We start from the raw sequence: 16,234 nt of genomic DNA, 5'->3' as shown, positions 1-16,234 counted from the left end.
TACAGGGAGGTTCCTTGTACTAGGTCTTCACTTTTGTGTATGTTTGAAATTTTTCATTAAAAGTATTCTTTGACCAAGTGGGGCTTATCCTGGGAATGCATGGCTAGTATAACATTTGAAAATCAATCAATGTAATTCACCATATTAACAGCCTTAAAGAAGAAAAATAATATCATATCGAGATGCAGAAAAAGCACTTGAAAAAATGCAACATCTATTCATGATTACAAATAAAAGCTCTCAGAAAACCAGGAAGAGAAAGGAATTTCCTTAACCTGATACAGGGCATCTACAAAAACCCTCTACTAACACAATACTTAATGGTGAAGGACTGAATGTTTTCCCCCTACGATCAGTAACAAGACGTAGATGTTCACTGTTACCACTCCTATTCCAAATTGTAATGGAGGTTCTAGACAGAAAAGAAATAAAAGACATACAGACTAGAAAGCAAGAAATAAAACTATTTTTATGCCCTGATGACATAACTGCTTATGTAGAAAATCCCAAAGAATCTACAAAAAGAGCTAATAGACTTAATGTCAGTTTAGCAAAGTTCAGGACACAAAGTCAACATACAAAAACCAACTGCATTTCTGTATGTTTGTAATGAACAACTGAAATTTAAATTAAAAAAAAAAGTACCGGGGCTTCCCTGGTGGCGCAGTGGTTGAGAGTCCGCCTGCCGATGCAGGGGACACGGGTTCATGCCCCGGTCCGGGAAGATCCCACATGCCGCAGAGCGGCTAGGCCCGTTAGCCATGGCCACTGAGCCTGCATGTCTGGAGCCTGTGCTCCACAATGGGAGAGGCCACAACGGTGAGAGGCCCGCGTACCGCAAAAAAAAAAAAAACAAAAAAAAAAAACAAAGTACCATTTAAACATCATCTAAAAACAGAAAATACTTGAATATAAGCCTAACAAAATATATGCAGAATATGAAGACTGAAAATTATAGATCCCTGATAAAAGAAATCAAGGAATACCTAAATAGAGAGATATAGCACGTGCACAGGGTTGAATACACAATATTAAGATGTTAATTCTATCCAAATGGATCTACAGAATCAACACAATCGCAATCAAAATCTCAGCAAATATTTTTGTAGAAACCTATATACTGATTCTAAAATGTATATGTAAACGGAAAGAAAATAGAACAGCCAAAACAATTTTGAAAAAGAACAAAGTTGAGAAATTACACTACCTGATTTTAAGATTTATCATAGGCTGCTCTCACCTTTTGAGACAGACCGCATTCTGTCTGTGGAATGTGTATCTCTCTAAGTAAATCCATTTCTTACCTATCACTTTATCTCTCACTGAAATCTTTCTGTGACAAGACGTAAAGAACCTGAGCTTCATTAAGTCCTGAGACCAGGAACTAAGGCCTCCACCCAGGTGGAGGATGCTAACTTCAGGCTGAATACGAGATTCCTGGAGCACCATCCTGTTACCTCACCACCCACCAATCAGAAGAAAGTCGCACACCCTGCAGCCCTCACCCCAAATTTTTCCTATTAAAAACTTCCCCCTGAAAACCATTAGGAACTTAAGGAGGTTTTTCAATCATGAGCCACCCATTCTCCTTGCTTGGCCCTGCAATAAATCTTTCTCTGCTCCAAAATAAAGAAAAGATTTATTATAAAGCTACAATAATCAAGACTCTGTGGTATTTATTGGCCAAAGGACAGACATACAGATCAATGGAATAGAACAGAGCATACAGAAATATACCCATAAATACATGGCAAATTGATTTTCAACAAAGGTGCAAAGGCAATTCAATGGAGAAAGAATAAACTTTTCAACAAAAGTTGAAAAGTTGGAAAACTGGACATCCATATTAAAAAAAATTAACCTCAACCCATACCTCATAATGTATTCACATTAATTCAAAATGGATAATAGATCTAAATGCAAAACCTAAAATGAAAGAACTTTTAGAAGACATAGGAGAAAAATCTTTGTGATCCTGGGTGAGGCCAAGATTTCTTAGATATGACACCAAAAGCATGCTCCATAAAGGAAAAAAAGTAGGTAAAGTGGAATTCATCAAAAGTAAAAACTGCTGCTCTGGGAAAGATACTTTTTTTTTTTTTTTTGAGGTACGCGGGCCTCTCACTGTTGTGGCCTCTCCCGTTGCAGAGCACAGGCTCAGAACGTGCAGGCTCAGCGGCCACGGCTCACGGGCCCAGCCGCTCCGCGGCACGTGGGATCCTCCCGGACCCGGGCATGAACCCATGTCCCCTGCACCAGTAGGCGGACTCTCAACCACTGCGCCACCAGGGAAGCCCTGGGAAAGATACTTTTAAGAGATTAAAAAGACAAGCCACAGACTGGAAAAATTATTTGCAAAACACATATCTAAGAGAAGACAATTCAGAATACATAGAAAACAATCAAAATTGAATAATAAGAAAACGAAACACCAAGCTAAAAATTTCACAAAAGGTTTGACAGACACTTTACCAATAAAGGTATACAAATGCCTAATGAACACATGAAAAGATGCTCAATATCATTAGCTATTAAGGGAATGTGAATTAGTGAGATACCACTACATACTCACTAGAATGTCTATAACTAAAAAGACTGTTAATACAAAGTGTTGGAGAGAATGTGAGAAAAGTGGAATCCTCAAACATTGCTGGTGGGAAGATAAAATAGTATAGCCACTGTGGTAAATCAATTGTCAGTGTCTCAAAAAGTTAAACATACACTTATCATATGATGGAACAAATCAAATCCTGGTAATTTGCCCAAGAGAAATTAAAACTTATGTCCACACAAAGACTTGGATGTGAACATTCAGAGCACTGCTTTTCATAATCACAAAAGAAAGTATAAACAATCTAATGTCTCTCAAAAGGTGAATGGGTAAACAAACTTTGGTACATCCACACAACGGAATACTCCTCAGCAATGAAAAGGAAAGAACCAGTGATACATGCAAGAACATGGACAAATCTCAAATGCATAATGCTAAGTGAAAGAAGCCAGACTCAAAAGGCTATATAATGTATGATTCCATTTACATGGCAGTTTTTAAAAAGCAAAACTGCTAAAAGCAGATTTACTAAAACAGAAACTCTGGGCATGGAACCAGCAATTTATGTTTTACAAGCCCTCCAGGTGATTCTCATGGTATGGTTTGAGAATCACTGTTCACTATACCTCTAACTGGCAAAAAAAGAACCATAAGAAGCTAATATGAAGAGAAAGGGGCACATGAGCCTGTTTGATATATCAATTCACCATCATCAAATATTAACTGAACAGACAAAGGGTGTACAGTAGGTTCTCTGAGAAGGGACTACAGAAGTGATCCTCAACTGAGGGCAATTTCGCCCCTAGGAGACACTGGCAATGTCTGGAGACATTTTTGGTTGTCACAAGTGGGAGGAGAGGCTACTGGCATCTGGTGGGTAGAGGCCAGGGATGCTGCTAAACATCATAGAAAGCACAGAACAGCCCCCCAAAACAAAGAATTATCCAGCCCAAAATGTCAATAGTGCTGAGGCTGAGAAAGCTGGACTTAATCAAAACATTTTTTTAACCCCAAAGGCTTTAAAATCAAAGACATTTTTACAAACATGGAAATAAAAACATTAAAAAGGTAATGACAAATAAAATATAATTCAAGGTGTCTCATACTAAAAATACTAGAACTATTCTGAGGAGAATTTATAGAGACTAGTGATACAGAGCTAAAACAGCAATTTGGTGGTAGGAAGCACCTTTATGATGAAAATACCAGGTTCCTTTATTTTTAGAAGTTATGTGAAAGAATAAATTGGAGATCACAAGTTTGAGAACCATATACAAATTAAACTGCATCTGTAGACACTGTATGACCACAAAACATACTGGCCCAGGAATCATGGAACTTGAGTTCTAGTTTTGTTTGGTATTAGGTAGCTGTGTAACTTAGCACAGGTCACTTCCTTATCTGGGCTTCAATCTGTTGATCTGTAAAATGAGGGGGCTAGACGACTTAAGTCATATCTAAGATCCCTTGCAGCTTTAACATACTATGTCTATGTCAAAAAAATGAGCACAGGACACATTCAAATACATTTTTTACAGGATATGAGGGGGCACAGTATCATTTTGTTCCCTTTGGGGTAGTTTTGTGTTGACTTTGGTACTTTTGGCTTTTGTGTTTAGAAGGCGCTAAACAAAGTTTAGGTTTTCTTATTTATTTATAACAATTATATTAACAATTCATGTTCATTGCAGAAAAATTAGAATATACAAATAAACCACTCTTTTCCACTAAGTAGGATTCTGAGACGAATTATAGCAGGAATGTGTTAAGATAGTCTAACAAAAGTCAATTTTATTTTTGCAATTAAAAACTGAAGTGAACTCAAATCCCTACCTCCTTTCTCAGTCCTGGGCTCTGCCCAGGGAGGCTTCTACACAGTCTTTTTTGGCAGTTTGTCTCTGGGAAATGGAGAGGCTCCCTTTCCCCCTGCTTTGCCCCAGGAAAGCCAGCAGGATCTCCCTGATCTCCTGTTGTCCTCCCTCCCCAACAGAGAGTTTCTATCCTCTTTGATAAAAGCTCAGAGTTTTTATGGATCAGGAGAAAATGCAGGCCCTGAGAAACCTATCCCCGCAGAAAGGTTCCCTTGGGCCATGCTTCGGGTTTTCTGCTCTTTATATTTTTATTTTAATCTCCATTTTTCTGCCCTCCCCTTGCCCTAAGTCTAAGCCCAGCAAAGACGAGTGCTCAGGGCAGCTCCTAGGCCTGGACAGCTCTCAGGGAGGAATTAGATAAATGTTCAGCATGCCCGTGCCTAGCCCATCTAGTTTCATTCTTTAGTTACCCAGGCCATTAGCTTCGGGTTATCCCCTCTTATATCTGCAAACCCAATGCTTGGAGCAGCAGCATAGGGCTCTAACAGGTGATACCTCTCTCTTTCATTTCAGAATTTGCCAACTTAGGGGCCTGGCTCTGGAAGGCAGTTTTCTTAAAGGGGACTGCATCCTGGGTGACCCAAAGTCTCCAGACCTAGAGGGACAATTGTGCCCTCCCTTCTCTCCTTCATGTTCTCTGGCTGGATTGATTCAGCTGTAGAAACCATTTGGTCTGTTGCACTCCAACGTACCGCTAGGTTCCTTCCAGAGTCACTGTCTCACATTAGCTTCCTTTTGGAGGGAGGGTGATGTGGTTGAATACTCAGAGAGCAGAGGCAGTGGGTGCACGTCTTTAGTTCCCCATCTTCCAGTTTCACCTACGGCCTTCCCCTTGCCCTAAACCTGAGCGCATCATGCCAGGCCTCACTCAAACAGGATGGTGTCAGCTCACTCCTCAGCAGTAATCTAGGGTGTGTGGGAAGCTTATGGCTCTGGGGAAGAACAGAATCGAAGAGGGGAGTGATATGGGTGGAGGCACCAGTTTTATATCACACCCCCTTTGTAAGCCGGTGAGCTGGGCTTCAGTTTTCCCCAGACCATACACACTTTTAATTTATTTGCAAGAAACTAATTGTATTTTCACTGCAGTATCTTGTTATTTTTTATTTGTGATTTAAGAAATGTGAAGAGAAAATACACAGACACATAATGGTTAAGTGTTTCTTTCATTCCTTGTTCTAGAGCTAACCACTCTAAAACTGTTTGGTAATGTCACTTAATGTAATTAATTGTAACGTATTCTTTTAAATAAAATGATTTATTGATTAAATAACATTGAAGTGAAAATGTTTAGAAAATTAGTTACACTTTGTATTCATGCTCTTAGAGAAGACTACATTATTACTAAACATAGTAACTGTCATGCTATAAAAGAGAAAGAAACCTCACAATCCTTTCTCTGAGAACATATATTTTAGATCAACATGAGATTAAGAGTAATAAAAATTATATCAGCATCTATATACTTATAAAATATATATTGATAAATATACAAACATAACATCCAGATTCCATCTTCAGATGTTTTTAAATTTTAAAAATGTATTATTTATTTTTTAACAAAAAAATAAGTTAATGGGCTGAAGAAAACTTATTCAGCTTCAAGGTTAAAAGTGTGATAGTCTTTATGTCGTACGTGTCAGTGTGTCTGCATCTGTCTCAGTGTTAGAAGTAATTTCCCAGAAGAATTCCAGTCAACAGCATTTGACTTCACTGATTTCCAAGGAGTAACTTACTTTAATGTGATGTACACCGTTCAGTTTTCCAATGCACTGTTCAATGGTCCAAACACAGGAACTACATGTCATCCCCTCAACAGAGATGGTGACAGAATTCACACTCATACTTGGATCCATTTTGATTTCTTCTTTATATTCCTATTAGAAACAATGAACTTGTTAATTTCAGCCATGGAAATAATCCTTCCTCTGACATGCACTCCAATGTTCACTGCAGTGCTGTTTACAATAGCCAAGACATGGAAACAACTTAAATGTCCATCAACAGAGGAATGGATAAAGAAGATGTAGTACATATATACAATGGAATACTACTCAGCCATAAAAAAGAATGAAATAATGCCATTTGCAGCAACATGGATAGACCTAGAGATTATCATACTAAGTGAAGTCAAACAGAGAAAGATAAATATCACATGATATTGCTTATATGCAGAATCTAAAAAAAAAGATACAAATGAACTTATTTACAAAACAGAAATAGACTCACAGACTTAGAGAACGAACTTATGGTTACCAGGAGGGAAGGGTGGGGGGGATAGATTGGAAGTTTGGGGCTGACATGTACACAATACTATATTTAAAATAGATAACTGGGCTTCCCTGGTGACGCAGTGGTTGAGAGTCCACCTGCCGATGCAAGGGACACAGGTTTGTGCCCTGGTCTGGGAAGATCCCACATGCCGCGGAGCGGCTAGGCCTGTGAGCCATGGCCACTGAGCCTGCGCGTCTGGGGCCTGTGCTCTGCAACGGGAGAGGCCACAACAGTGAGAGGCCTGCATACCGCAAAAAAAAAAAAAGATAACCAAGAAGTACCTACTGTATAGCACAGGGAACTCTGCTCAAAACACTGTAATAACCTAAATGGGAAAACAGTTTGAAAAAGAATATACACATGTATATGTATAACTCAATCACTTAGCTGTAGACCTGAAACTAATACAACATTGTTAATCAACTATGCTCCAATATAAAATAAAAACTTAAAAACCGAAAAACAACAAAAAACTTTAAGTTAAAAAAAAATAAATTATCCTTCCTCAACTTTCCCACCTCCCCAGCTGAAAATACCCTACTAATAAAATATGGCTAACATTCTTTTCTCTCACCTCATTTTACCCCCACCACAGGGCCTTTGGGTTAGCTATTCCCTTGATTTAGGACTTTCTTCTCTTAGATATTTGCTTAGCTAACTTCCTCATCTCTTTCAAGTCTACTCAAATCTAACCTTACTAATGAGTCTTTCAATGACCACCCTGTTGAAAATTGCATCCCACACCCCTTCCACACACAGATACTCTGATTCCCATTACCTTTGCTCTATTTTTTCTTATTTTCATAGAACTTATAACCTTCTAATAAACTCCATAATTTACTTACTATGTTTATTGCATATTACCTGTCTTCCTGTGGTGGTTTTAAAATATGTTCACAAATTCTTTGCTACTCCTTTCCTTCAAGAGGTGGAATTTAACTCCTTTCTCTTTGAGTGTGGCCTGGACTCAGTGACTTGCTTCCAAGTCAATAGTGGAAGTGACAAAGTGTGACTTCCAAGATTGGCCATAAAAGGCACTGCAGGAGGGGAAACAAGTCACTGTGGCTTCCTCCTTGTCCTCTCTCTTGAATCACCCCATCTAGGGGAAGCTACCCGCCATGGCATGAGGATACTCAAGCAGCCTTTTGGAGAGGTTCACATGGTGAGAAATTGAGGCCTCCTGTCAATAACCAGCAAAGACATAAGGCCTCCTACCAGGTGAGTTAACTGCCTTGAAAGCTGATCCTTCAGAATCAGTTGTCTTTAGATGCCTGTAGCCTCAGCTAACATATAGACTTACAACCTCACAACAGACCTTGAGCCAGAACCACCCAGCTAAACCACTCCCAAATTCATGACCCACAGAAACTGTGAGATAATAATTGTTGGTTGCTTTAAGCCACTAAATTTTGGAATAATTTGTTACACTGCAATACACTTCCCACTAAAATGAAAATTCCATGAAGGCAGGAATCTTTGTTTTTTTCACTGATAATTAGTTTGAATCACATGAAACTGCCATTTTATTGAGATATAATTGACATATAATATTGTATTAGTTTTAGGTATACAATATAATGATTTGATATATGTATATATTGCAAAATTACCACCATAAGTTTAGTTAACATCCATCACTATACATAGTTACATTTTTTTTTCCTGTGATGAGAACTTTTAAGATCTACTCTCTTAGCAGCCTTCAAATATACAATATTGTTAATTATAGTCACCATGCTGTACATTATATCCTCAGGAATTATTTACCTTATAACTGGAAGTTTACACTTTTTAACGACCTTCATCCATTTTGCCCACTCCCTACCCCCCACCTCTGGTAACCAACCCATCAATCTGTTCTCTGTGTCTATGAGTTCAGGTTTTTTCAGATTCCACGTATAAGTGAACTCATACAGTATTTGTCTGTCTCTGTCTGACTTATTTCACTTAGCATAATGCCCTCAAGGTCCATCCATATTGTCACAAGTGGCAGGATTTCCTTCATTTTTACGGCTGAAGAATGTGTATATGTATATCACACTTTCTTTATCTATTCATCTATCAATGGACATTGGTTATTTCCATGTCTTGGCTATTGTAAATAATGCTTCAATGAATACAGGGGTGCAAATATCTTTGCGATAGTGATTTCATTTCCCTTGGATAAATACCCAGAAGTGGAATTGCTGGATCACATGATAGTTCTGTTTTTTAATTTTTTTTCAAGAACCTCCATACTGTTTTCCATATCCATTTTTAAAATGTAAAAATCTTAGAAAAGTTGAAAGAAAAATTCATCCCTAGGTGCATCAGTCTCAGTCTTAACTTCAAATGGCATTAATTATGGAACAACTGTAACTTATAGTGTGATTTGATCTGAAATAGACTCATAATTATTAGTCTATTTTTGTTATTTACTTTTAAAGTTAGAGCTAAAGTTATTCCAAATGCAACACTTAACAATTCAGTTATGTCCACTGATTCTTCTTATGAAATTACTACTAAATTACTGTCTATTTTTACATAGAAAGACTTACAATATATATTCAATATAAAAGAATACATTTTGTCTAACTTTTGATTTTAATGACTTGAAACAGCCTTTATTCAAAGTCAAAAAAAATAATGATTCTAATGAACCACACTGCCAAAGATTTTCACATTCTGGTAATCTATGACTTACAATCTATATGTAAAAATAAGCTGTTGTTGCCCTGAGAAACTCTTCCTTCCTCTAGCCAGAGCAGCTGCTGTCAATAGGACAATATGTGAATCTTTGAATGAATGATAAGTGGAATAGGGAAGAAGTAGTAAAAAATGAAGTTCTCCATATTGCCTGAATTCTCCATTGCATGAAATTTTACAATCTAAAGAATATTATACTAATAAACAGCTTCCCTGTTTTCCAAATCTTTACTATGAAAATTTTCAACCACACATAAAAGGTGAATAATACAATGAACATCTATCTGTATACCCTCTGCATGAATTCAACAATTGTTAACATTTTGCTATACTTGCTCTATTTTTCCTAAACTATTTTTAAGTTTTAGAGATCATAATACTTCAGCACGCATATCCAAACAATAAGGACTCCTATAAAACCACAATACTATGATCACAGCTAAGAAAATTAATCATTGTACATCCTTTAATATAAATTCTCTATTTAAATTGTCCTAAATGTCCTAAGAATATCCCTTACAGCTTTTATTTTTTTCCAAACCAGGATCCAGACAAGGTTCACACTCTGCATTTGGTTGTGTCTCCTTTGACTCATTTAATCTAAAACAGCCTCTCTCCTTTATCTCTTTTCCCCCAAGTAACTTTTTGAAGAATCTAGGTCAGTTGTCTTAATAGACGTTGTATCCTCTTTTTAAAATACAAACTCCTCTTTGATAGGTTAAGGGGCTGATAGCTGGCATTACACCTCCTAATATCTAGGTATGATCAGTTACTACAATAGAACAGAAGCCCAAATGGGACAGGAAAGGCAGGTAATTGTGAGCAAAGGATCCTTGGGATGTAAGAACTCACGGGCCTAGGTGAAAAGTCCAAGGCAGGGTACTTAAGGCAAGCATGAAGGCATTAGGGGCTCCAACTAGGGAGAGGGTCACTGGGAAGCAGTAATGAGTATGAAAAGGGAAGGTGATAATGTCTAAAACAAACAGATCCTATCAATATTTTGTCTACTGTTAGCCCTGTGCCTAAAAAAGGAGTTGCTTCCTCTTTCCTCTTGTAGCACATGGCTGCCTGCCTCAAGGTCAGAACATTCAGACTTAGTACCTATATGGCTCAAATATGTTATGGGTCAAAATGGGGCTTTTGAGGGTTGACTCAGGTACATTACCAAAATTGACTAAATTGTTTTATAAGAAACTGTCAAGTTCAAAAAACAGAATTGGTAACAAACTTTTGGAATACAATACACTCAACAGATGAAGGCTAGTTTACCTGGTTAGTTAGGAATGTAAAACTGAAAAACAGTTTTATTATCGGGTATGCTCCAGACCAAAGTATTGGAGCATCTCTCAGGCTTACTGAGGAACTGAAAAAGACTAGTTAAGCAGAAAGGCACTTTTTTTTTGGCTGTATGCGGGCCTCTTACTGTTGTGGCCTCTCCCATTGCGGAGCACAAGCTCTGAGCGCGCAGGCCCAGCGGCCATGGCTCACGGGCCTAGCCGCTCCGCAGTATGTGGGATCCTCCCGGACTGGGGCACGAACCTGTGTCCCCTGCATCGGCAGACGGACTCTCAACCACTGCGCCACCAGGGAAGCCCCTGAAAGGCACTTTTAAAGTGAGTGGATAATTCACCCTGGAAATATGTATTAGGGAGGAAAGAAATTCTGAGCATGAATGAAAATTACATTAATACAGCTACTTTTCCCACTACATCCTAATTTAAACATGTCAAATCAACTATGAATAATATGTATTTCTTCTGCCCTCATAATTTGCCTGTACTTTTTCTTCAAAACTATACTTAAATTGGACCTTACACTCAAAACCTCAGAGGAATTCCATTCCCCTCATACTACTCTATTTTACATATATTATTTATATATATATTTTTTTCTATATAAAATATAACACACACAACTCTAATTGATTTTATAATATATGTATAACCATCTTTTGAATCTTAAATGTCTCAATGATAGGTACAAAGTCAAGAACAGTTTTTGTAATCTCCCACTGCATTTAGCAAAATGACTAAGAAAACAAAGTAAGAGTGTAAATAATTTCATACGGTGTGGAAAAAAATGTATGTTTATGGGAGATGACAATATCAGAGAAACAAATCTGGCATGCAGCTATTAGCAATGAGGTGACTCTGAGAAAAAGAGCATCCAACAACACTGAGGGAAATAACTTCCAGTTATTAAAGTATTTTGAGCCACTCCCTAAACACAGATGGTAATCATCATCAGTAATAACATTTTCTAAGAGGAAGTACAGTATTATGACTAGATCACCATCTCTGATTTGGAAACAGAAACTGCGTAAGTTGAGTACAAACATGACACATACGAAGTCTGACTGCACAAAACCACTTCTTAAAGCTGATCAAAGAAGCTCAAACATTATTTTTATTTTTTATTAGTATTTTAAATTTATTTATTTTATTAATTGATTTTTGGCTGTGTTGGGTCTTTGTTGCTGCATGCAGCCTCTCTCTAGTGGTGGCGAGCGGGGGCTACTCTTCGTTGCAGCCTGCAGGCTTCTCATTGCGGTGGCTTCTGTTGTAGCAGAGCACAGGCTCTAGGCGTTCAGGCTTCAGTAGTTGCAGCACGCAGGCTCAGCAGTTGTGGCTCACGGGCTCTAGAGTGCAGGCTCAGTAGCTGTGGTGCTCGGGCTTAGTTGCTCCGTGGCACATGGGATCTTCCCGGACCAGGGATTGAACCCACGTTCTCTACATTGGCAGGCAGATTCTCAACCAGTGCCACAGGGAAGCCCTCAAACATTATTTTTAAATCACCCTAAAATAATGAGGCCTCATAATTTGAGAAACGTTTCTGGATTCTTAATATATTATATGGTAAAATTTAATTCTTTTTTTGGATACAGCTCTACATGGATAATTTTTGATCACTACAGTAATCAAGAAAATGCAAATTAAAACCACAATGATATCATTTACTCCCATCAGGTAAACAGAACTTTCAAAATATGACAATACCAAGTGTTAATGAGAATGTGGAGCAACAGGATCTCCCATATTCAGCTGGTGAGAACATAAATTAGTACAACCATTATGGAACCTGTTTGGTAATATCTGGAAGAGTTCAAGATATGCATATACTAGAACTCAACATTTTCACTCCTAGGCATATTACCCTAGAGAAAATCTCACATGTGTACAAGGACACATGAACAAGAATGCCCATTGCAAAAAAAACCAAAACCAAAACAACAACAAAAACCCAACACTTTGGAAATAATCTGAAGTCTATCAACTGGAAAATGAAAAAATAAGTGGGATATATACATCATGGAGCATGACACAGTACTTAAAATGAATGAACTAAAATAGTGGTTCTCAGAGGACTGGCTCAAGATGGTGGAGTAGAAGGACATGCACTCACTCCCTCTTGCAAGAGCACCAGAATCACAACTAACTGAAAAATCATCGACAGGAAGACACTGGAACTCACCAAAAAGGATGCCCCACATGCAAAGACAAAGGATAAGCCACAATGAGACGGTAGGAGGGGTGCAATCATAATAAAATCAAATCCCATAACTGCTGGGTGGTGACTCACAAACTGGAGAACACATCCCACAGAAGTCCACCCACTGGAGTAAAGGTTCTGAGCCCCACGTCAGGCTTCCCAACCTGGGGGTCTGGCAACGGGAGGAGTAATTCCTAGACAATCAGACTTTGAAGGCTAGCGGGATTTGATTGCAGGACTTTGACAGGACTGGGGGAAACAGACACTCCATTCTTGGAGGGCACACACAAAGTAGTGTGCACATTGGGACCCAGGGGAAGGAGCAGTGACCCCATAGGAGACTGAACCAGACCTACCTACTAGTGCTGAAGGGTCTCCTGCAGAGGCAGGGGATGGTTGTGGCTCACCGTGAGGACAAAGACACCAGCAGCAGAAGTTCTGGGAAGTACTCCTTGGCGTGAGCCCTCCCAGAGTCCAACATTAGTCCCACCAAAGAACCAGGTAGGCTCCAGTGTTGGGTCCCCTCAGGCCAAACAACCAACAGGGAGGGAACCTAGCCCCACCCATCAGCAGCCAAACGGATTAAAGTTTTACCCAGCTCTGCCCACCAGAGCAACACCCAGCTCTACCTATCACCAGTATCTCCCAACAGGAAGCTTGCACAAGCCTCTCAGATAGATTCATCCACCAGAGGGCAGACAGCAGAAGCAAGAACTACAATCCTGCAGCCTGTGGAACAAGACCACATTCACAGAAAGATAGACAAAATGAAAAGGTAGAGAGCTACGTACCAGTTGAAGGAACAAGATAAAATCCCAGAAAAACAACTAAATGAAGTAGAGATAGGCAACGTTCCAGAAAAAGAATTCAGAATAATGATAGTGAAGATGATCCAGGACCTCCGAAAAAGAATCGATGCAAAGATTGAGAAGATGCAAGAAATGTTTAACAAAGACCTAGAAGAATTGAAGAACAAACAAACAGATGAACAATACAATACCTGAAATGAAAGCTACACTAGAAAGAATCAATAGCAGAATAACTGAGGCAGAAGAACAGATAAGTGACCTGGAAGATAGAATGGTGGAATTCACTGCCGCAGAACAGAATAAAGACAAAAGAACGAAAAGAAATGAAGACAGCCTAAGAGACCTCTTGGACAACATTAAACAAAACATCATTTGCATTATAGGGGTCCCAGAAGAAGAAGAGAGAGAGAAAGGACCCAAGAAAATATTTGAAGAGATTATAGGCAAAAACTTTCCTAACATGGGAAAGGAAAGAGCCACCCAAGTCCAGGAAGCACAGAGAGTACCAGGCAGGATAAACCCAAGGAGAAACACGCCAAGACACACAGTAATCAAATTGACAAAAAATAAAGACGAAGAAAAATTATTGAAAGCAACAAGAGAAAAACGACAACTAACATACCAGGGAATCCCATAAGGTTAACAGGTGATTTCTCAGCAGAAACTCCACAAACCAGAAGAGAGTGGCATGATATATTTAAAGTGATGAAAGAGGAGAACCTACAACCAAGATTACTCTGCCCAGCAAGGATCTCATTCAGATTCGACGGAGAAATCAAAAGAGTTACAAACAAGCAAAAGCTAAGAGAATTCAGCACCACCAAACCACCTCTACAACTAATGCTAAGGGAACTTCTCTAAGTGGTAAACACAAGAAAGAAAAGGACTTACAAAACCAAACCCATAACAATTAAGAAAATGGTAATAGGAACATACATATTGATAACTACCTTAAACGTGAATGGATTAAATGCTCCAGCCAAAAGACACAGGCTCATTGAATGGATACAAAAACAAGACCCATATATATGCTGTCTACAAGAGACGCACTTCAGACCCAGGGACACAGACAGACTGAAAGTGAGGGGATGGAAAAAGATATTCCATGCAAATGGAAATCAAAAGAAAACTGGAGCAGCAATACTCATATCACATAAATTAGACTTTAAAATAGAGAATGTTACAAGAGACAAGGAAGGACACTACATAATAATCAAGATATCAATCCAAGAAGAAGATATAACAATTATAAATATATATGCACCCAACATAGGAGCACCTCAATACATAAGGCAACTGATAACAGCCATAAAATAAAATCAACAGTGACACAATAATAGTGGGGGACTTTAACACCTCATTTACACCAGTGGACAGATCATCCAAACAGAAAATTAATAAGGAAACACAAGCATTAAATGACACATTAGACCAGATAGATTTAATTGATATTTATAGGACATTCCATCCAAAAACAACAGATTACAGTTTCTTCTCACATGCACACAGAACATTCTCCAGGATTGATCACATCTTGGGTCACAGATGAGACCTCAGTAAATTTAAGAAAATTGAAATCATATCAAGCATCTTTTCCAAACACAATGCTATGAGATTAGAAATTCATTACAGGGAAAAAACGTAAAAACACAAACACATGGAGGCTACACAATACGTTACTAAATAACCAAGAGATCACTGAAGAAATCAAAGAGGAAATCAAAAAACACCCAGAGACAAATGACAATGAAATCACGACGATTCAAAACCTATGGGATGCAGCAAAAGCAGTTGTAAGAGGGAAGTTTATAGCAATAGAAGCCTACCTCAAGAAACAAGAAAAATCTCAAATAAACAATCTAACCTTACACCTAAATGAAGTAGAGAAAGAAGAACAAACAAAACCCAAAGTTAGTAGAAGGAAAGAAATCATAAAGATCAGAGCAGAAATAAATAAAATAGAAACAAAACAATAGCAAAGATCAATAAAACTAAAAGATGGTTCTTTGAGAAAATAAACAAAACTGATAAACCTTTAGCCAGACTCATCAAGAAATAGAGGGAGAGGACTCATATCAATAAAATTAGAAATGAAACAGGAGAAGTTTCAACAAAAATTGCAGAAATAGAAAGCATCCTAAGAGACTACTACAAGCAACTCTATGCCAATATAATGGACAACCTGGAAGAAACAGACAAATTCTCAGAAAGGTATAACCTTCCAAGACTGAACCAGGAAGAAAGAGAAAATATGAACAGACCGATCACAAGTAATGGAACTGGAACTTTGATTAAAAATCTTCCAACAAACAGAAGTCCAGGACCAGATGACTTCACAGGTGAATTCAATCAAACATTTAGAGAAGAGCTAACACCCATCCTTCTCAAACTCTTCCAAAAAATTGCAGAGGAAGGAACTTTCCCAAACTCATTCTATGAGGCCACCATCACCCTGATACCAAAACCAAAGATACTACAAAAACAGAAAATTACAGACCAATATCACTGATGAATATAGATGAAAAAATCCTCAACAAAATACTAGCAAACAGGGG

The 16,234-nt window shown here is 38.3% G+C and overlaps 1 protein-coding gene across 1 annotated transcript in view; it reads right to left on the bottom strand.

Moving 5' to 3' along the window:
* The window catches only part of ATP7A (ATPase copper transporting alpha), a 79,214-nt gene extending 72,936 nt beyond the window's left edge, over positions 1-6,278 (bottom strand). Inside the window, exon 1 of the mRNA XM_065900624.1 lies at positions 6,159-6,278. Within this exon, the coding sequence (XP_065756696.1) occupies positions 6,159-6,278 (120 nt within the window). The remainder of the gene's footprint in view (positions 1-6,158) is intronic.
* Positions 6,279-16,234: the final 9,956 nt, after the last annotated feature.

The sequence above is a fragment of the Phocoena phocoena genome, chromosome X, assembly GCF_963924675.1.
Source record: "Phocoena phocoena chromosome X, mPhoPho1.1, whole genome shotgun sequence".
Taxonomy (NCBI): Eukaryota; Metazoa; Chordata; class Mammalia; order Artiodactyla; family Phocoenidae; genus Phocoena; species Phocoena phocoena.
The sequence above is the reverse complement of the archived record's forward strand: the minus strand, read 5'-3'. Positions and strand labels throughout refer to the sequence as shown.